Source organism: Leucoraja erinacea, chromosome 1 (assembly GCF_028641065.1).
Source record: "Leucoraja erinacea ecotype New England chromosome 1, Leri_hhj_1, whole genome shotgun sequence".
Taxonomy (NCBI): Eukaryota; Metazoa; Chordata; class Chondrichthyes; order Rajiformes; family Rajidae; genus Leucoraja; species Leucoraja erinaceus.
In genome coordinates, this window is record NC_073377.1 from 93,503,320 (window position 1) to 93,526,725 (window position 23,406).

Here is a 23,406-nt window from a genome sequence, read left to right on the forward strand (position 1 = left end):
CTTCCCAGGTACTTCCCCTGCAACTGCAGGACACCCAACGTCTGTCCCGATACCAGCTCCCTCACATCCATCCAGGGACCCCAGCAGTCCATCCAGATGAGACAGAGGTTCATATACACATCTTCAAAACGTATTTACTATATTTGGTGCTCCCAATGTGATCTTTATATTGACGAGGGCAAGCATTGACTAGAACACTTGCACTCAGGCCTGCTGCATCCCCTGGTTACTGACCATTTTAACTACCCTTCCCAACCTTTCTGTCCTGGGTCTCCTCCATTGCCAGAGTGAGTTTACACACAAACTAAAGGAACAGTACCTCGTATTCTACTTGGATAGCTTACAACCCAACAGCGTGAACATCAAAGACGTTGGTGAGGCCGCATTTACAGTATTGTGTTCAGTTCTGGGCACCATATTATACGAAAGATGTTGTCAAGCTGGAAAGGGTACAGAGAAGATTTATAAGGATGTTGCCTGGGCTGGAGGCTCTAGGTATAGGGGGAGGTTGAGTAGGCTGGGACTCTATTCCTTGGAGCACAGGAGGATGAGGGGAGATCTTATTGAGGTGTAGAAAATCATGAGGGGAATAGATCGGGTACATGCACAGAATCTCTTGCTCAGAGTAGGGGAATCGAGGATCAGATGACATACTGTAGGTTTATGATGAAGGGGAAACGATTTAATAGGAATCGGAGGGGTCACTTTTTCACATAATGGGTGGAGGGTGCACGGAACAAGCTGCCAGAGGAGGTAGTTGAGGCAGGGACTATTCCAACATTTAAGAAACAGTTGGGCAGGTACATGAATAGGATAGGTTTGGAGGGATATGGACCAAACACCAGCAGGTGGGACAAATGTAGCAGGGACATATTGGCCGGTGTGGGCAGGTTAGGCCAAAGAGCCTATTTCCATATTGCATCACTCTATGACTCCCCCCCCCCCCCCCCCCCCCCCCTTGCTACCCCACCGCCGTCCCTGTGTCCTCCCCCAACCTGATGTGCACCATTTCTTCCACTGTCCTGTCACTCTTTCCCCCCCACCGGCTTTACATTTCATTCTTCCTTTACTGACAACCTTTTGTCCTCTTTTCATCTCAAGCTTTTGTAATTTACCCAACACATCTGCCAACTCCCTTTTATCCAGCTATGATTTGTCAGGCATTGTCCTGCCCCACCTTCAATATTCCAGTTCTCTCCCGCTCGATTATACAATCAGTCTGAAGAAGGGCCCCAACCTGAAACGTTGTCTGTCCATTCCCTCCACAGATGCTCAGTGACCCACCGAGTTCGTCCAGCACTTTGTGTTTTGATCAAGATTCCAACATCTGCAATTCTCGTCTCCATGGTATTGAAAAGTGATATTTGGAACAATTTTATATTTGTTCCTAACTATATCCAAATCTATCTTATTATGTGCCAAAGATTGGTTATTTAAAAACAAAGTTATAGAAGCAAAATTGTCACATAAGATGGAATACAGGTCATCCCAACAATTCAGTGATGCGGGCAGTCTCTCAGTTGTTACACAATGTCTTAAGACAAAACAAGCAAATGTAATGTGCCCATCTAAAGGAAAAACTGCAAACCTCAATGACAAATATTTATAATTGGTTTATAAATATATCAATGCAAAAATTATTCCTCAAATAATATTCAGATTCAGAGTTTATATTAATGAAGTACAATTGATGACATGAACATTAATTTAATTGAAAGAGCAAGCATTTACACCTCACAGTTTGGGGTACCACTATCAAATTGGTATCACTGCAATTTAAAAGTTTTCAACAAATATCAGTGTTGGTACTTCAATCTGTCTGTAATTAATTTAAACTTGTTTCATAGTGAGAAGCAAACACCAATGTAAAGCAGTTTCAAAACAAGAATATCTCTTAGTTTACTTTATTTTGTCAACTATCAAAGACAATTGCAAGAAACATCAATTTTTTGAAACACTTAACTGTTGCGTTTAACCTACTCTATAAATTATTGACTGGGAATGCGTCCATTTGGGAACACTACATTTGTCACTAGCCTCAACACATTGCACACTGTCTCCAATTATTCATTCAATTGAAATTAAATAATACAATATTCAAATTAGTCAGATTTTAGAATAGTACCAAACTAAAACTCAATGCATTATATACCAAATCTCAAATTAATTCCAATGGAATGGATCTTTTGAGGCAGTGTACGCCACCACTACCATTTAATACTTCTGACGGGGATGAATATCTAGGCATATTCTTCTAAACGGTGTACACAAGTTTAATATTACAGACATCATCTGTTCTTATAGTTCAGGAGTGCATATTCAACATTTCCATGTACACTAATGAGTTAATAAAATGGCAATGTAAAATATTACAAAATTGTGCAAAAAAAAGCACTCGTTTCGTTAGTTTTACCAAATCTACAAAATGTAAGAATAAGAGTAAAATTAATACAGAATTTAGCAGTCAAAATAATAAACCTCCAAATACAAGGCTCTCATTTTACTTTCAGCATCTGTTTCTTGTGATTGGTATTACATTAGAACATTCAAATGTTGCGTCCAATTGCAGTTCTTCAGTGATATAGAATAGCTTTTCTTTTGACTTTTCTGTACTCTACATGTTTACCAAAGGAACAATAGACTGCAGTCAGCTTATCTGTCATTGCTAAGGTCAATTTTACAGAGCAAAAAAAGCAGCATTTAAAGATTTCATGCCAATAAGCGAGCTAAGATGAAAAAATCCACATTGTGTGCACTCGCGGCAAAAACATCCAGACATCTTATATCTCTGGATCTGTAATTATATATTACATGTCCTTTGATATCCTTTTCAATACTTCAGCTCCATTTTCTGTAGTTTCCCGAAAGTTGGTAACATCATTCCAATCCCGGGTGGCTTCCATTAAATGACGTTGCCCATGAGCAATCCATTCTTCTTGATCACAAAACATGCGACCACAAAACCAACAGTGGAATTTAAACTGCAGCTCTTCATTCTGAATACTTTTCACAATCTGGTAGTTATTTTTATGGATCTTTTTGAGTTTCATTTTCAACATCAGCCTTTCCTTTACTGGACTGACCACCTTGCAGTTATGCCATTTATCGCGTAAAATACTTTGATTTCCAATCTCTTGTCTTTGCTGTTTTTTCTTTAAATTGAGAGAAATGACTGTTCTCTCAGATAAAACCACTTTAAGTACATGTCCTCTGTACTTGCCTATTGTTTGCATGACATTAGATACTTCTTGAACATCTACATCTGGATGGTTTAACACAACTACGGGCTGATTACGGCGTGGGCATTTCACCAACTGACTGTCATCGAATGGCTTGAGTCGAAGTTTACGGGCAGTCTTCAATTGCTCACAGATATCAGTTGCAACAGAAGCAAGATGGTCTTGTTTTTCTGTCAGTTTTGATAGTGTATTATGCTGTACTTGATCTGCTTTTCCTTTCTTGGTACATCGCCGCTTCAATGGCAATTCTTCACTGTACTTCATCTGCCGAGATTTCTGACGAGCAAGTGACTTAAATGAAGTACCATTACGAGTGTTTGGTTGGTCAACCAAAACAGGAGACAATTTACAGCTTACAGTTCCCTGATATTTTGTCTTGGATGAGGAATTATTTATGGAACTTGGTTCTTTTCGCATCTTTTCTACCAATGGTGCATGCATTTCTGATTTTGTTGCTGTGCTATCTGAAAATGTTGAGGAATAGAATACACTGAAGTTTTGTGACTGGTTGCCAGACTGGCAACCAAGCATAGATTCTTTTTGTTTGGAATCATCAACAGCACTTAGTACTCTAAGCACAATACCACTTGAAACAACCTTGTAAGTGGTTTCATGTTGAGAGCAGTCAGTATCTTTTATACAATGGTGAGGTGGTTGTGTACGTTCAGGATTAACTGGGGCTTTCACAGAACAGATTGGAAATGCAGAAGTACATAAAGAAGAAACCTCTGGCGTAGACTCCATTTGAGAAAGTGGATTCAGAATTTTCTGCCCTCTGCTGACACTTCCAGTTCCACTAGTCCAAGGACAGTTTGGTTTATTGCTCTTAATTTTATCACTATTTTGAGAATTAACACAATCTACTGCACATTTAGTTTGATTAGATGCATCACCTTGTATAGGAAAGCACTGACCTTGATTGATGCTGGAAGATAACGTGGAATTAATTCTACTTATGTTATTAGGTGGCTTCAATTGAGCTTTGGTAGGATTGCTTTGGTTATCTGTAGCCAATGATGTTGAGAGTGAAATACTGTGTATTTTTGTAGCAGGTGGAAGTGTTAACCTTTCTGTAAACTGCTGCGTTTGGCCAAGACTCTGCGGTACATGTTCAAATATTTCAGCATCATGAGCAGAATGAACATTTTTAGAATTTGCATTGGAATTGCAGCTTGGAGAAAACAAAGAATCTTTGTTTTCCAAACTATGTTGGTGGCAGAGTTTCACAGAGGACATTGTATTAGTTATAGGCAAATCCTTTTGTAATCCTTCTGAGAAATGACATATGTTCTGATGAAAGGAATCTCTCTTACAACTGATCGCATTTGGTTCACAAATGTTTTTAAGCCCAACATGATTCTGAACTTGTTCTTTAAAAGCATTTGTGGCTACCCCAGAGAGAGAAGGTGAAAGTAAAAAGCTGCTACTAACATTATGTGAAACAGAAGTCTTCGCAAGTCCATCTACACCTGATGATTGAGTAATTGGTAGTGATTTATTTTGAAGCGATACATCATATGGAGATAAATCTAGAACATTTTGGTTTGGGGGTGAGACAGGTTTAGTTCGGTGATTCTGTCCAACCCCATTTAATGCATTTTTAGTGGAATCAGAGTTGGTACTTAATTGTTTTACCTGCACAAAACTATGCAAATTAGTGGAATGCTCCACAGCTGTGTCATTACCACCTGTGGGAGACTGATCTAAACATACAGTTGAACTGCTTTTACTTAAAGAAAATTCACCAGGACACAAATCATATGCATCCTGGAACACATGGACGTCATCATCAAATTGCTTAAATCTTTGAGCAGAAGAGCTATCGTCAATCTTTGTCAATGACACTGGTGGTAATAAGGAAGGACACTTTGCCATTCTGGATAATTTAAACGGTCTTTCACTTACCACCGACTGAACTGCTGTGGTGCTGAGACTTCGATCTCCAGATTTTGATGTATGCTCTGGATTCTTATGACTTAATGATTCACTTATATTACATCCCTTATTTGATTTTCTTTTGTCAAAGGTATTTGAGAGACTCATATTATCTGTCCGAATCAGAGAACATGGGTAAGGTTTTACAATCTGCTTAGTACCAAATGAAGGGCAAATGTTATCTTGGTCATTGTCCCATTGAATATTCTCTGCAACACCATTAGTACCACAACTAAGAGAAAAGACAGAGGAAATTACTGGCCACTGCATATCAAACAAATGGTCTTTAGCGGACGTGATGCCTTCCAAATCACACCGATTGCTGAAATCACCACGGTCTGAATTAACTGCGACGTCTTGCAATGTGCCCCGGGCATACTGAGCATCAGGGTTAAGACATAAAAATCCCCTTTTAACTAATTCATTGTTGTCATGCATTTTGCTCACAATTGCCAGACTGCCAGTTGACTTGGTGTGGTTGACAGCAGCTCCTGTCAAAAGAGGACAATTAGTATTTTCTTGTATATCTGAGCGTATTTTTGTATCCAACGTCAGGCTGTGTCCCGATTTGATGTTATTGGCTTCATTAATTTCTTTATGTTCCAATGCATTCCACTGCTGAATAGGCACATTTGATGTCTTCCTGCTCTTTTCACATTTTCTCACTGTAGAAAATGAATTGACAATGTGGGGAACTTCATTATAACCTCGCAAGCATGAATCAGATATATTTCTGGGATTCTGTGCAGCAGTACAGCACTGACTTTCATTTTCAGATCGACTTTTACAAGCTTGAAAATTATTGGGTTGCTTGTTCGTAATACCAGTTCGCTGATTTTTCAAATGTGCTGGGTGATTTGTATCTTTGGATACAAGCCTGGATTGCAGGGGTGGAAAGTTAGGTGCAACTTGATGACTACAGTCTTTAGAAAATGAAGTTGTGACATGACGAGATGAGGTAGAATACATCTGCAACGGTGCGGGCATTTCAGTATCAGGTGATGTAGAGCATGGTGTCATACAAAGATTGCTTTTAGTTCCATCAACTGGCAAAGACTCCGCTGTTCTGATTGCAGTTTTGCGAACAGAGCCCAATAACTGGTAATCACCCACACGAGCATTTGCAACCTTAGGCAACTGTGCAAATGGTTTCCCAAATGTTTTGTTAATAGTGATAACTTCATTGTAATTAGTGGATTTATTGTTCAATCGTGATAGGCCAGGTCGCTCTCCATTTGAGTTATATTTTTGTTCTTCATTAGTTAAATACAAATTTTTACTTTTCTGTGCTTCTTTAGATCCAGAAAAAGTTAAGGATTCATTATCAAATTGATTCATTATCCCTTGAGTAACTAAATTTAAATTGTTTGCAGGGGTTTTGCTGTCCAAAACACCTTGCTGAAGACAAGGCACTGCTTTACTCAAAATATCTGGTGATACAAAGCCATTCTGTTGTAAATTCCATGCTGAATTAATTGAAATCAACTGTTTACTTTGCTGCTGGTCTGCAGTTACTTTTTGCTTCCATTTTGGACTACTTTTATTTCTAATCTCCAATGTGGAACAGCTTCTTCTCCTATCACCCAAAGACTGAGAATTTGAAAAGATTGTTTTAGTATTAATTCCCCTAATGCTCTGGTCAGCATTAAAACCTTCATTCAAAGGATCAAAATGGGAAAATAAATTGCAATCAACCGTTTTTGTGAGGAATGTAGATGAATTATTTGACATGCTGTTCTTTTGTGGATTTGCAATTTCTGTATTCATATCTTGTTGCATTTCCTGTGATGAAAGGGCAGCCACTCCTGATGCATCAGAGCCGACCATGGGGCAGGCTGCTGCGGAGGCTTGTGGTATTAGCTTGAACACCAATTGCTGTTTTCCATTAACAGTTTTTATTTCTGTTAGCTGAGCCAAACAATTTGAAGGAATAACCACTTGTGCTGGAGCAACCAACGTTAACGGAGTGCCAGGCTGTACAGAGTGTTTAGAAGATGCAAGTACCTGAAGGCGAATTTTTCTAGCATCAGTCGGAAAACAATTTAAATGCTTAGCATGTTCTGTAGTTTTCTCCCAGTTCTGACTTTCACCAGGGCCATTGCTATCTGTCTGGGGAAGAACAGCAATATCAAAGTCCTGGAAATGACAGGACATCTCATTAGGATTTCGAGCCAAATTAATTGAATCTGACATCTGATCACTCATGATTATATTGGCAGAATTGTCATTTTGTGCATTTGCCACTTGCTTGCCTTTTAAGCCATTAACAACAGGTTTAGGGAAGGCTTTCTTATGACCTTTCCTCATTGGTAGAACAAGGACAGAGCCACCATTTTTTACAATATCTCTGTGCACTCCCTTTGTATGTTTCACAACATAATCCTTTCGGACTGCACCATAATCACAATATCTACATTTAAAAGGAAATGTTCCTGTATGCTGCACTGAGTGACGCTGGAATTCTCCCCTGGTGTAACAAATGTGATCACACCGTCCACATTTGTATTGAATTTCATCATGCCTCATGATATGTTTTTGAAACTGAAGTGGATCTTTCGTTGAAAACCTGCATTTATCACAATACAGAGTACCTTTCTTCAAATGTCTAGTTTTATGCAGTTTCCTCGCACCCGAGCACTGATCTTCCTTGCCATCACCAGGTTCTCCGTTTAATGGACTGTCTACTTTGTGTGCAATTGCATGTACATTCATTTTTTCCACATCATCCACAGTGAAACCACATCTGCTACAGACAAACATGGGCTTATCTTCAGGATGTTTTTGTTGGCAGTGTTCTTTCAGTTCTCTAAAGCTGAATTTCTGAGCATCTTTACATTTAACACAAAACATTAACATTTCAGTAATCTCTTTTCCATATTCTTCCCCATGATCACACACTTCTATTATCCTTTTAATCATTCCAGGATTCTGTTTTGCCTTTTGCTGTGCAAGGTCAAGAGGATTTTTCATTACTAAGGCCTTTCTTGCAGTCTGTTTTCTTCCAGTACCAAATTTCATTGAAGCATCTGAAATAGACGAAGCAAATCTCTCCTTTTGTGGTGGTCTCTCCATTTTTGGAAGCAGAACTCTTAACCATTTAAATTGCATTTTTTGAGCTTGCTCAAAATTTCAGCACATTGGTAAAAATAGATTTCTGAAAGTGCGCAGTGTTGCATTTGGTCTTTTACTTTACACTGGCAGTTCCAAGCAATCATTTGTAATGCTCCAATTAACTGTGTTCCGAAACATGTAACATTTTACATGCCCAATAAAAATATGTCACTTGCTACAATACAAATGTAGATGAAATGTTTCCTTCCTGCATATGTTCTTTGAACTTCTTTTTTTGAACTGAATTTGAAATCAGGATAGCTCATCTTGAATGGCATTGTAACGGTTTCACTCTGTAGAGGAAACAAAATAAACTAAGATTATATCGTGGACTATAAATAGGTGTTTCCTATGAACAATGAAAACAGCATTTTTTCCAAAATCACAATAAAAGTGAAATGGTACATTTAATAACTTTTGAATATTTCATTGTGTGCAAAAGGATACCTGAAATCCAGCCCAACAGTGACCAAAAAATGCATAACACTGCTCCACATACAGATCTTCTAAGACAAATTAGAAAGTAAAGACTGAAGAAGCATTTTAATGGAAGAGAGTTGGAAATATTTAGGGAAGCCATTCGAACCTGGAGCTTTGACACCTTTAAAATCAAGGTGACTAGCATTGGAAACATTTATATTTTGAGTATTACAAGGAAAGAGCATACGAGAAAGATAAGTTAAGATCAAGGATTAAAAAAAAGGTTAATTGCTGGAGGAATTCTGTTCTTCTGACTGAGTGTTCTAATATGATTTTATTTCCACGCCAGCAGCTATCCCCATACATTAGCGATATTCTACACAATAGGAACAATGTACAATTTACGGAAGCCAAATTAACCTACAAGCCTGGATATCTTTGTAATGTGGGAGAAAACTGGGGCAGCCGGAGGAAACAAACGTGGTCACAGGGAAAAGGTACAAATTCCATATGGACAGCACCCATAGTGAGGATCAAACCCGGGACTCTGGCGCTGTAAGGCAGCAACTCTACCTCTGTGCCACCATGCCATTAGCAGTGTAGTTATGGTCATGGACTATACTGTCTACAGACCAGTCTGTCCAAATTGGTGGAAAAACCTCATCCTCAGTAACAATCAGTACGGGAGCACCGCAAGGTTGCGTGCTCAGCACCCCCTGCTTTAATCACTCTATACTGATGACTGCATAGCCGGACATAGGGCAAACTTAATCATCAAGTTTGCCGACGACACCACTGTTGTTGGACGAATTACAGATGGTGATGAATCAGAGTATAGAAGTGAGATCGACCAATTGACCAAATGGTGCCAGCACAACAACCTGGCTCTCAACACCAGTAAAACCAAGGAACTGATGGTGGACTTTGGAAGGGGATGGATGAGGACCCATTACCCTGTTTATATCAATGGGACAATGGTGGAGAAGGTCAAAAACTTTAAATTCATGGGCATGCATATTTCCGAAGATCTTTCCTGGAACCAGCACACTGATGCAATCGTAAAAAAAGGCACATCAGTGCCTCTACTTTCTGAGAAGATTACGGAGAGTCGGTAGGTCAAGGAGGATTCCCTTGAACTTCTACTGGTGCACAGTGGAGAGCATACTGACTGGCTGCATCGTGGCATGGTTCAGCAACTTGAACTTCCAGAAGCGGAAAAATCTGCAAAACGTTGTGACCGCTGCCCTGTCCATCACCGGCTCTAACCTCCCCGATCTATCAAAGTCGCCGCCTCAAAAGGCGGCCAAATTCATAAAAGACCCACACCATCCTGGCCACACACTCATTTCACCATTGCCATCGGGAAGAAGGTACAGGAGCCTGGAAACTGTATCGACCAGGTTCAGGAACAGCTTCTTTCCTATAGCCATCAGGCTATTAAACACAACAGCAAATAAGCTCTGAACTATTATTCTATTGTTGCACTATATTTGTTTATTTATTGAATATGTGTGAATGCATATGTATATACATATACATATGTATATACATATATATACACACACATATACACACACACTGAACTTTTTTTTTCTCCTGTTGTGTACTATGTTTACATGTTCTGTTGTGCTGCTGCAAATAAGAATTTATTTGTCCTATCTGGGACATATGACAATAAAACACTCTTGACTCTTGAAAGTTGTAGAGGTGTAGTGGTGTAGGCTTGATAAACAAGATTTTGAAAGCGCAGTTGTACATTAACGAGGAAGTACTTTTTGCCCCTGGAAGCAGAGCTGGGAAGTGAGCAACGGAACAGTATGAAGAACAATATCATGGTTTTATTTATGATCGACTCAAGGTAGCAACATCATTTGACAGCAGATTTAAGGGGGTTTAGGACTTTAATTGGAGGGGAAGATTAAAAGAGGAAATAATGGGCACCGAGGTGAATTTAAAATGTATGCAGAATTTAGACACCCCCTCCCCAAAATAAAACTGCTGGTGAAAATTGGCAGATCATGAAAGCAGAAGTGTATGCCACTCATGCACTTTAAAAAAAAAGTACCAAGCAATTCATCCACACCTATAAAATCAGACATCAATTCCAGCTTTCCTTACAGGAAAATGGCATCCAAACTCAAAATTGCAGCTCTCACAATTGAAAGAAAATTGCACACATCGAGGCATAACCAAGTTGCAGATAACCAGTTACATAATTAGAGCATAAAACACTTAAGTTTCCAATGGTGTCAATTTTCATCGGAGTACACTTTTAAAGTCTGGAACAAGCCAGTTTTTTTTTTTATTACAAAATTAATGAATTAATAAAGAAGATGCCCTCAAAATAGAATATTACCCTTCATTATAAACCTTACCTTGAAATAATATAACCCATAATATAGATTAATTTTCTATTAACTAATACAATGGTTATGGATCCATGGTTTTGTTCTAGAATCTAAAGACATTGAAACTATTTTTTTAAATCGTGTAGCAATTTAATTTGTTTGGATTTATGTGATGGAACCTTGATTAAATAGTAACAGATACAATTACAGCAATTCATTGGGGGACATTTCTTTTGTCATATTTTTCATGTTTACATTTGAGATTCGTACCTGGAGATATGGAGACATAGCCAGCAAATTTATAGTTCTTCATTTCAGCTGGTATCATATTCTGTCAAACATGTTCTGGAAATAGTAAAATAAGTAGTTGTTTTAAAACATCTTTCAACCAATTCATTTGACAGATCTTATGCACATCTTTAAGAATTCATGTCAACACCAGCTCAATATTTCAGATCTTTAAAATAGACTTTCACGTCATCTACTATTATTCAACTTAGCCCAGCTTTACTTGTAGGGATTATAGCATCATACTTAATTGAACAATAATACAACAAATGTTTGGCAAAAGCCACAAAGTGCTAGTGTAACTCAGCGGGTTAGGCAGCATCTCTGGAAAACATAGACAGGTGACATTTTGATTGGAATCCTTCTGAATATCCATGTTTTCCACAAATGCAGTTCAACCCACAAAGCTCCTCCAGCATATTGTGTTTTATGTTCAAGATTCGGCATCTGCCATTCTGAGTTTACAAGAAACGGTTTACAATTATAAAAGTTGGCTGTTCTGTAAAGAAGGAAACGTATCAGTCTTATCCCAGTCTAGCCTGTGTGACCACAACCCTACAAATACCTTTTTTCTATGAACTATCCTTTTCTAGGGACTAGCAAGCCACTTAGTGACATCAAAGCACCACTAATGCTTCAACAACGTGCTGAGATAGGTTATGCAACATTACCTATCCTTGCAGAATACCTACATTCCAAGCAAACTATTTAACAGGAAGATATCATCAAAATAAATATATAAGAATTTACAATGGAAACAACAAAATTAATTGAAAATATGACCTAGCTAAAATAAGGTCAGAAGAACATCACTAGCTATTATCATCACTTCAAATAATGCTTTCTGAACTGCTGCTAATCACATGGAGAAGGAGATCCTTTCATTAATGGGAAGCGAATCACAGGATTTTGCTCCATCAATATTAAAACAGGAATGCAAATCTAACGGATATACAACTTTTTGTTGGGAGGCAGGGGGAGGGAATCTTTAAAGTAATGACATTACAGGAATCTGCTGTACTTATCCTTTGTGGTGTCAAAGCAACTGCAGAGATTCCCTACAATATTTCTTGTAGAGGCTACACAACACAATGATATTGCTTCAATTGAAGAGTTGGTAAAATTTTGTGATTATGTTGGAATGACTGCCAGACACACAGGTTGCTTTGCACTGAGTGATATCCAGCTCAGCATTTCACCCGGCCAGAAGTGTTGTTTATCTCACATTCCTGATTGATCTAGCAAATGGTGGAAAGCTTGAGGAGTCAGGGACAAGGCACTTGCTACAAAACAGCCAAATTCTGCTCTTTGAAATTATGTTCCAATTGAATTCCTGGTCAAAAGCGTTCATCCAGGACATTGACAATGACATCGCCAATACTTTGATTACCATCAAATTATAGGACATGCTGTAATGGTTTCTTCACAATGGTGTTTATCTTTATTCTATAAAGTATATGCCTTATAATGTATCAACCCTAGTCCAAATCTTCCAGAATATATCACTACCTATGAAGAATTTTCTCATTTATTTCTATCCATATCATAGCAGGCTGACAGTGTAGCAGTTGAAAGTGGCTGAGTGTTGAGTTCTCCTGCAAATTATATTCCTGGGGAAAATTAACCTCAAGCATCTGTTCAAGCACGATACTGAATTTAGCCAAGGATAGATTATGTCTGAAACCCATGAGCCAGGGCAGTTTGCATTTGAACAAATTCACTTAAATGTTGCTTGGATCTTGCACCTGACCTCTGATCATTGAACAGTGCAGCACAGGAACAAGCCTTTCCTCCCATGTCAGACTCGATAACAATCAGCACCGGAGCACCTCAAGGCTGCGTGCTCAGCCCCCTGCTGTACTCACTCTATACTCATGACTGCGTAGCCGGTCATAGTGCGAACTCCATCATCAAGTTCGCTGACGACACCACTGCCATGGGACGTATCACTGATGGAGATGAGTCCGAGTATAGAAGAGAGATTGAGCAACTATCCATATGGTGCCAGCACAATAACCTGGTCCTCAACACCAGCAAAACCAAGGAACTGATTGTGAACTTTGGAAGGAGTAGGATGGGGACCCACGGTCCCATTTATATCAACAGGTCAATGGTTGAAGGGTCAAGAGCTTCAAATTCCTGGGCATGCACATCTCTAAAGATCTTTCCTGGTTCGAGAACACTAATGCAATTATCAAGAAAGCACATCAGCGCCTTTACTTCCTGAGAAGATTACGGAGAGTCGGTTTGTCAAGGAGGACTCTCTCTAACTTCTATAGGTGCACAGTAGAGAGCATACTGACCGGTTGCATCGTGGCTTGGTTCGGCAACTTGAGCGCCCTGGAGAGGAAAAGACTACAAAAAGTAGTAAACATTGCCCAGTCCATCATCAGCTCTGACCTTCCTTCCATCGAGGGGATTTATCGAAGTCGATGCCTCAAAAAGGCTGGCAGTATCATCAAAGACCCACACCATCCTGGCCACACACTCATCTCCCTGCTACCTTCAGGTAGAGGGTACAGGAGCCTGAAGACTGCAACGACCAGGTTCAGGAATAGCTACTTCCCCACAGCCATCAAGCTATTAAACCTGGCTCGGACAAAACTCTGAACATTAATAACCCATTATTTGTTATTGGCACTTTATCAGTTTATTTATTCATGTGTTTTGTAGTCAATGCCTATTATGTTCTGTGTGCGGAAGCAAAGCAAGAATTTCATTGTCCTATCAGGGACACATGACAATAAACTTGAACTTGATGTATGCACTGAACATGATGCCAAATTAAACCAAATAAATACTTCTGCATGCATATGACCCACATCCCTTTTTATCCTGAATATCCATCTGCCTATCTTTAAAAAAAAAAGATGTTATCCGTTTCTATTACCAACCCCGACAGCAGATTCCAGACACGTACAACACCCTGTAAAAAAAAATCTTTCCCGATCTGACCTTACAAGTTATGTCTAGTCTTTGACATTTGAAAGCTTCTGACTATCTACCCAATATCTCTGCCTCTTATAATTTTATAGTTCCATCATCTTTTCTCAGCCTCTACCCCTCCTAAGAAAACAATTCAAATTTCCCCAACCTCTCCAAATATCTTCTATTCCAGGCAGTAAACCACTTCTGCACCCTCTCAAAAGCCTCCGTCCTACTCATAAATGGGACAACTGGAACTGATCACAATACTCCAAATATAGCCTTCTCAAAATTTTATATAGCTGCATCATGACTTCCTGACATTCTCCATACCTCAACTGATGAAAAATCTACTGATCCAGCTATTCAATGTATACTTCCTTCTAACATTTGGGCTCACAAAGTGCACCAACTCGCTCTTGCCTGGGTTAAACTCCAAGAAATAAAGCAATTTGATCAATCTTTGAAGCAAAACTGTAACAAAGCGAGAATGTAGTGGATTTAGTACAAACCACCTCAACTGACTGGCAAAAACTGACACTAACATGCTCCAGCATTTCCTGATGATTAAAAATAGATCAGTACTTGATCAGATTTGATTTGTCTTGTATTTGTTGACAAGTCATACTTGCAAAATATTCTACACAGAAGGGTAAAAGGCACTATAATAAAGCCAGAAGCATGATTACTTCTTCATTACATATTTAGCAACACAACTGGAAGCTTAGTGAGTATACAAATTACCTGTATGATATCAAATCCATTTAGGCCTCAAATAACATATGGATGGAACTACATTGGCTTTTGTGTGGGAAACTCATAAGGAGGCAGCCAAGATAGACAATTTATCGGGAACATCTGGGCCAAGATGATTTACAATGCATCAGCTGATCTCTGTCATTGTTGAGGCCAAGATTGATCAAGGAGAAACTTCATTTGTCAAATACAAAACCTCCAGCACAATTTGTGAATATTTCTGAGAGCCTGTCTGACACAGTGGGTATGGGAAAATTTAGTTCAATTTTGCAGGCTTCTTCAGAAGATCAGCATACATAACATTCAGTATTGTAGCTTCACCCCGTAGGCACCTAATTTTCAAGCACTTCCAGCACTGCTTCTCATATGGTTTTCTGCAACTCATCAATGAACCACAATTAGTCTGCTTACTGAATGGTAACTGTAGTGATATTCTGTGCCATTACAAACTGGCTGCATACAATTTTCCACCTTCTACAGAAATTGGCAGTTACTGATCTATGAGCTGCTAAATCTATTACATTTGGCACAAAGTGGTTGTGTTTTACAATTGAGATGAAGTCCAGTTCAATTGGATCTTCATGTCCACAAAGATAACAAGATGGTTATTGCTACAAATACACCCATGCAAATGGTTCAGTATCTGATTGATTAGCAAGTACACAGCGATACATGTTTTCCTCTCATCCCTTTGGAGAGCAACATAGTGGAACTGTGTCCCCAGTTGGAAAGGAATGAAGAGGCAGTGGCACAGCAGTAGAGCTGTTGCCTCACAGCACCAGACACCATGGTTCAATCCTGACTACAGATGCTGTCTTTGTACCTTCTCCCTGTGACCACATGGGGTTTCTCCAGGTCCCACATTCCAAAGACATGCAGGTTTGTAGGTTAATTGGTCTCTGTAAATTTCCCCCTAGTGTGTAGGATGCAAATGTGGGATGACTGATCTTGGGTGATTGATGGCTGGCGTGGACTCGGTGGTCTGAAGTGCCAGTTTCCATGCTATAACTAAACAAAGTCTTTGGAAGTGAAGTATGGAAAACATGCCATGTCAGGAATGGAAAGAGTTTAATATCTTCCGATGGTTAGAAGGTGAAGGATGAATGAGAAGGGAAAACAAGAAGGCAAGGTCTCAAAGGAGCAGCTCAGATCTATGAAAAGTGCAGAGGAATATCCTTTTCAGGATAAGAATATCACAGAGGGCTCCCAGGGGAAGCGAATTGATGTAGCATGATGGGGGTGAGGAAATGTCTTGAGGCTTCAGATGTGTCGTGTTGGTCTTAACTGATCGAAAGACAGTTGGGGGTGGGGGGTAGCTGGATATGAAACAATGTGTCCCAGGGTTCCCAACGGTATTAATGTTAGACAATGAAAAGGGCTAGCTGAAGAACAAACCCCTTCACCAGGCAACTCTTTCTCCTCCCCAGCTAGCCTCTGCTGCGGGGTTCCACAAGGTTCCATCATTGGCCCCATTCTCTTCTCCCCTTAGGACAAGTTATTCAAAGGCACGGCATTTCCTTCCATTGCTACGCAGACGATACACAACTCTATCTCCCCCTGAAGCCCAAAAACCAATCAAATCTGCATAACCTTATCCGCTGCCTCGAGGATATAAAGTGTTGGATGGCCCAGAACTTCCTCCAACTAAACGAAAGTCTGAGGTCATCCTTCTCAGCCCCTCGGACTCAATCAAAATGATAGCAGGCAGCCTTGGAAGCCTTACCCCATTACTCAAACCTCACGTCAAAAACCTTGGTGTGATATTTGACTCAGCATTGAAATTTGACAAACAAGTCAATGTTGTGGTAAAAGCTAGCTTCTCCCAGCTTCGGATGATAGCTAAAATAAAACAATTCCTCCAGTTTGATGACCTCGAAAAGATCATCCACACATTTATCTCCTCCCACCTAGATTACTGCAACTCCCTCTATACTGGCTGCCAATCTTCCCTGTCCCACCTGCAACTGGTCCAAAACGCCGCAGCAAGACTCCTGACGGGCACCCGAAAAAGGGACCACATCACCCCGATCCTGGCCTCTCTCCATTGGCTCCGTGTGGTTCCGAATAAATTTCAAGATCCTCCTTTATAGAAACATAGAAACTTTATGTCTACAAAGCCCTTAATGGGCTTGCCCCCACCTACATCAAAAGACTGCTTACACACCACACCACCCCCAGGTCCCGCAGATCGGCCGACTTGGGGTTACTGAACATCCCGCGGTCTAGGCATAAGCTCGGGCGACCGCGCCTTTGCGGTTGCAGCTCCTAGACTGTGGAACAGCATCCTTCTTCCCATCAGAACTGCCCCCTCCATCGACTCCTTTAAATCGAGACTTAAAACTCATCTCTACTCCCAAGACTTTCTTGAATTCTTCTGAGCGAGGGCTATATGTATGTAGTGATGTTTGTATTTAATCTATGAACCATTGTTGTATAACGTTAGTACCTCCACCAATGTAAAGTACTTTGGCCAACGAGAGTTGTTTTTTAAATGTGCTATACAAGTAAAAGTGACTTGACTTGATACCATCTAACTGCAACAATGTTGGGCACACCCGTTTCATACCCCACTTGCACTCCCCACCCACCCGCTGCCACCACAGCCAAGTAATAACTCTGCCGGTCAACACCAAGCCAACACACTAAACCACTATCGGACTACAAGGCACTGCTGCAGTTGGGTTTGGAGTTGAAGGGAATCAGGATCTGAGAGGCAGGGCAATCCAATACCCCACCTTGCAGGCTGGTGGGAGGGGGGGTTCATTGCAATGGGGTGTTGGAGTCACGGTCCTGCACCCCTGGCGCTGGGTGGGGAACGTCTCGTGGGGGTTGGGGCTGGAGATACAAGTGTGAGGGAGATGGTGATGGGACGGTCGATGGCGGTGGTGGTGGTGGTGGGGGACGGTGCAGGGGGGGGGGGGGGGGGGGGTGGGAGGCATGTATTTGTGGGTGGGAGGGGGGCGAGGGGGGAGGGGGGGGGAGGGGGGGTGGGGGGGGGGGGGGGCGGGGGGGGGGGAGGGGAGGGGGGGGGGGGAGGGGGGGGGAGGGGGGGGGGGGGGAGGGGGGGGGGGGGGGACGGGGTAGGGGGGGGGGGGGGGGGGGGGGGGGGGGGGGGGGGGGGGGGGGGTGGGGAGGGGGGGGGGGGGGGGGGGGGGGGGGGGGGGGGGGATGGGGGGAGGGATGGGGGGGGGGGGATGGGGGAGGGGGGATGGGGATGGGGGGAGGGGGGGGGGGGGGGGGGATGGGGGGGGGGGGGGGGGGGGGGGGGGGGGGGGGGGGGTGGGGGGGGATGGGTGGGCGATGGGGGGGTGGGTGGGGAGGGGTGGGGGGGGGGGGGGGCTACCTGTGGCCCCGCAAACCCACCAACAGCCACCGCCCGCCCGCCCCCGTCCACCCGCTGCCCCTCAGCCGCGGATCCCTGGCCGTCCCCGGTAAAACAAAACTCCACACCTCCTCCCCCTCCCGCCGCCGCCATCATCTTCCCCTCCCCTCCCCCCGGCAACGCAGACACTCACTCACTCACGGCTGCCCGGCGACCAACAGACAGACGAACATCATCTCCCGTTGTCCACCGTCGACGATGGACAAGTAGTTCCAGGTGGGGGGGAGGGGGAACTACTTGCCCGCCGCTTCGCCGCGCACTCGGCGGCCAGAGAAGCCGCTCCGCCGCCGGCGGCGACTCACCTCCTGGAGCCGCCGTTGTGTACAACCGCCGCCGGCCGGCAGCTGCTCCTATTGGCTGGGCGCGCGGTTATAGAATTCTACTGGCGAGCTGTGAGACAACAACCCCCCCCCCCCCCCCCTTCACTCCAGGCTGCAACACAACACAACACAACACAACCCACCGACCCGTGTCCCTTCACACAAACTGTAACTTGTCCCTTCCTACAAAAGAAGGAGGGAAAAAACGAATGTGCTCTGATACGCAAATGTCAAAGAAAAAGAAAGACATCATTCACAATAAAACCCTTTTTTGTTTGAAAAATAGAAGTGGGTAGAACCTATTCTGAATACATCGCACTGCAACCCCTTATGTGGAAAGCATGCAAAAACATTGCCGCTTTGTTTGCCGAATTCAGAAATTTTGCAAATTGTTCCTCCTTGTTTAAAAGCTAATCTGGCTCAATAGACAACGAATAAAGTATACATTCTGCCATTTGTCTACAATATTTGAGCCAATCCAGCCAAATGGCGGCGATTGATTTACACTAAATCGTCGTCTGTTTGGCATTCCGCTACCGACATTAGGAATTTTTAATTACATTCCTCCATGGCTGCTGCGGAATTCAATCCGAGCAGGTTTGGTGGCAATCGATGCGAAGCCAAGAATGTTCAGAAAATACCTTTCAATTCATTGCACAGATTAGAGGCAAAATTCTTGCACCTTTGTGGACGATGACTTCAAATTGCGTTTATATCGACGTGCATGCCTCCATCATCTTGTGTCTGAAGCAATTGTAACCGCTTTACCAATCCACACTGTGATTTTCCATGAAGTAACTTTCCCTTCGGCTAGTAAAATCAATTTATTTTAAAAGTCCACTGGTAAACAATCAGGGTGGGAGGGAAAAAGCAACAATTACAACGTTGCTTGGCAAGATTGAAGAAAATGTTTTATGGTGTAATTATATTTTATACCAACCATGCTGATAAGAAATTCTGAACACGTCAGTATTTGGTTCAAATTACGCCCGTCGATCGAGCAGAATGGTTGGTTATTTAGGTTGAGTGTTCATCGACTATAATAGTAATGATTAGCCATGGGGAAGCGGCAGTTGGAGTCTATTCTTGCCAGCGTTCAAATCTATATCGTTTTAACCCAACTTCGTGCGGTCCAGTCGACAGAGAGTGAATCAAAACCAACTCGTACCGGGATCTGGCTCCCTCCCTCCCTCCGCCCCTCCGCGTCCGGCGACACGTTGACAAGTTGGAATGTTCTGACGTTTCTGCAGACTTTTGTAAACCAACTGGGCATCGGGTTGTAACTTTTAGGATGCGCAGTGGGAAAACTATCGAAGGACCGAGCTTAAGCTCAAGATACACAGGCATGAACATCATTAAAAACACCCAGAAAGCACTGAAAATACTCAGCTGGTCCGATCGCAAATGCTGTAAGACAAGCAGTGATAACTTTTCAGGTCCAGGAACCTGATACAAAACTGAAAAGGATAGAATTGAAATTTGTTAAGAAGAAGGAGAGCCGACTCATAGGTTAAAACCGCGGTAACCATGAGGCTAAGCTGTATACAAGGTTGTCTAGCCAACGAGGGCAGTTCGAGAGTGAGAATATAAACAAGAGGGCACGGAGAAAAGGATGTAGCAGTTGCAAAATGCAGAGTAGCAATGCAATAGGCAAGTCCTTTGCTCCCAGAGAAAACAAAACAGGTGAGCCAATATCGCAGGCGGATGACAGATTCAGAAATTGAAATCATGAATTTGTAGGTTGTAGAATTCATTACCGAGTCCAGAAAGCTGCTTCTCGCCCTGGCAGAACGAGGGGGATGATCATCAAACCTCAATTGTAACAGGAGAAACTCAGCGGGTGCAGCAACATCTATGGGGCGAAGGAAATAGGCAACGTTTCGGGCCGAAACCTTTCTTCAGAGGACACGGAGAAAAGAACGTAGCAGTAGCAAAATGCAGAGTAGCAATGGAATAGGCTGAAGAAGCGTTTCGGCCCGAAACGTTGCCTATTTCCTTCGCTCCATAGATGCTGCTGCACCCGCTGAGTTTCTCCAGTTTTTTTTATGTACCTTCGATTTTCCAGCATCTGCAGTTCCTTCTTAAACACTCAATTGTAACAGTGCAGGAGGCTATAAGCCAATGGGTCAGAGTAGAAGTGGGATGGAGAATTCAAGTACACACAACAGGAAGCTCAAGGTTCCCCTGCGGACAGAATGCGGGTTTGTCACAATGTGATAATCCAATCTGTATTCGGTTTATCCGATGTAGAGGTCACATTGTGTACATTGAATGTAGTAAACTAGAGTGGAAGTGAAAGTGAATTGCTGCTTCACTGGAAATAGTTTGGGTCCTTGATTGGTAGGAAAGGAAAAGGTTAAAGGCTAGACGTTATTTTGCTTGAAGATGCAAATTAAACTTTCAAAAAGAGTGTTGTTGGTGGGAAAGGAAAAGTAGATGAGGAGTTACCAAGAGAATATTCCTTGAAAAATGATGAAAGGGAATGGAGGAAAAAGTGTCTTTGAAAGATGGTGGAAATTGTAAAGAATGAGCTGTTGAAACCAGAGTCTGGTGAGGTGGAAGGCAAGGACCAGATAAACCCTATCCATTTGTATGGGAAGACGCATCGTTGGAGAAATACAACACAGATAAAGGAGACTAATTTAGATTCCCTCCAGGAAACAGGGTGGCATGAAGATTAGTCAGAGAGGTCTCAGAGTTAGAGATTAGCAACAAATGTAATGGATTTGTCAAGCTCTACATGACTACAGGAGGCAGCACCAATGCCATCATCATTGTATTGAATTGGGTAGGACTGAAACAAAGACTGTTCCACGTTTTCAACAAAAAATCAGGCATAGTTTTGGTCCATGTGAATTACCATTCTAACTCCTTTGATCTGGGGAAAGTGAGTACAGTTGAAGGAGAAGTTGGCCAAAAAGTTCACCAGGTGAATGACTGTTGGACCTCTGCTCAAGGAAGAAGTAAAGAGGTGTCAGACCATCCTGATGTATGGGGTGGAGATGTAAAAAGATTTTATGTGCATGGTAAAAATGTCAGTTGGGACATGGACATTTGAAATAGTTAAATTGGTGGAAGTAATCATGGATATAAATGGGAAGGAGCTGGACCAGACACGATAGGATAGAATCAAGGCACAAAGAAATATGTTGAGTGGGACAAGAGAACACATTAGGCATAATCTACATACCATAAAATGTATTCAGATACGAGTGACCTCTTCTGGGCTTATGATTCCACTACTGGTGTGATGTATGTATAGGATAAAGACCCAAACAAGTCCTGGGTGGGTAAGACAAAAACTTACATTTCGCTGTTCACCTGGTTAGTTGGATAAAAGAGTATGCAACTGCAGGGTGTAGCCGCATGGATAAAATATCAGTTAAGTTTTAAAGAAAATGGACCCTGATTTGCATTCATCATCATTGTTACTTGCAGTATTTAAAATATCCATAATCTGTGCATTCATGAGATATGCTTCAGTCTTGAAATAATTTATCGCATGAATGAACCAGGTGAAGATAAATGCACTGTAACATAATGTTCCCAATGGAGAAAAGTTTGAGACAAAGCCCTCAATTGACTTTGATCAAATGTAGTGAATCTGATTATATGCCTAAATAATTATGGGAGGAGAAAAAGGCAGTGTCATGTTAATTGATAATGCATAAAGCTTCATAAGACTTTGTTATCTAGTATTTTTACTAGTTTGACGCCTGGATTAGAGGGTTTCAGCTATAGGGAGAGCTTCGATTGACCTGGGTTGCTTTCTCTGGAATGTCAGAGGTTAAGGGGAGACTTGATAGAAATATAAAACTAAAAATTATAAGAGGCATCGATGGGGAGACAGTCAGAACCTTTTTCCAGGGTAAAATATCCAACACTAGAAAGCACTGCTATAATTGTATTGTATATCTTTATTGTCATTTTCCTGAGTACTCACATACCCAGAGGAAACAAAAAAATGTTGCTCAACCAGTGTCCATTCAGTGTGCAGTAAAAAATAAATAGAAATAAAAATACATATATCATGAACAAATTAACACTCTACTCTCTACTAAACATCAACAGGCGTTCGGATCGGCAGCGGCAGGACAGTGGTTCTGCTGCAGTGTGTCCAGGTTGGTGGTTGGTGCGCGATACTTTGGCAGGGGGCAAAGTCCATTTATCAGTCTTATAGCATATAAGAAGCTATAAGGTGGTAGAAAGTTTAATGGAGATGTATGGGGTTAATTCTTTTTACATATTGCTTGAAGTTGTGGTGGAGGCAGATACGTTAGTGGCAGTTAAGATGTTTTTAGATATCCACATTGAAGTGTAGGGAATAGAGAGATATGGATCATGTGCAGGCAGATGAGATTGGTTCCGCTGGGCATCATGTGGAGCACAAACAACGTGGGCGTAGGGGCCATCCCTGTGCCTTACAGTTCTATGTTCTATCAGAAAGACTACACTGATTGTTAATGGAAAGGTGAAGGCATTTGGGAAAAGGACTAATTCACAGGTAAAGGATGTATCCAATGTTTGAGCTGAACAGCTCCATTCTGCTGACAATTAAAATCACATTGAGTGCTTCGTTTTTTTCCCTCTGTGAACAGAACAAACATTTAGTAAAAATGAGCCTTTTACAGAAAAATAAGCTTATAATTAAGCTTATAGGCTATTAAACAATCTCAACCTAT

The 23,406-nt window shown here is 41.8% G+C and overlaps 1 protein-coding gene across 7 annotated transcripts; it reads right to left on the reverse strand.

The window, feature by feature from the left end:
• Nucleotides 1-1,888: 1,888 nt before the first annotated feature.
• Nucleotides 1,889-19,650, reverse strand: LOC129699339 (uncharacterized). 7 transcript variants are annotated; one of them, XM_055639045.1, is made up of 4 exons: nucleotides 18,538-18,727; nucleotides 16,981-17,104; nucleotides 11,324-11,398; nucleotides 1,889-8,578 (listed from the first exon to the last, which is right to left on the reverse strand). In XM_055639045.1, exon 4 carries the CDS (start codon nucleotides 8,280-8,282, stop codon nucleotides 2,808-2,810), a length of 5,475 nt encoding a protein of 1,824 aa, XP_055495020.1. In that variant the 5' UTR covers nucleotides 8,283-8,578; nucleotides 11,324-11,398; nucleotides 16,981-17,104; nucleotides 18,538-18,727; the 3' UTR covers nucleotides 1,889-2,807. The 7 variants fall into 7 exon arrangements, with proteins under 7 accessions (XP_055495020.1, XP_055495010.1, XP_055495047.1 ...); XM_055639035.1 differs by having other exon boundaries at nucleotides 18,534-18,727; XM_055639072.1 differs by lacking the exons at nucleotides 16,981-17,104; nucleotides 18,538-18,727 and adding an exon at nucleotides 19,407-19,650 and having other exon boundaries at nucleotides 1,889-8,576.
• Nucleotides 19,651-23,406: the final 3,756 nt, after the last annotated feature.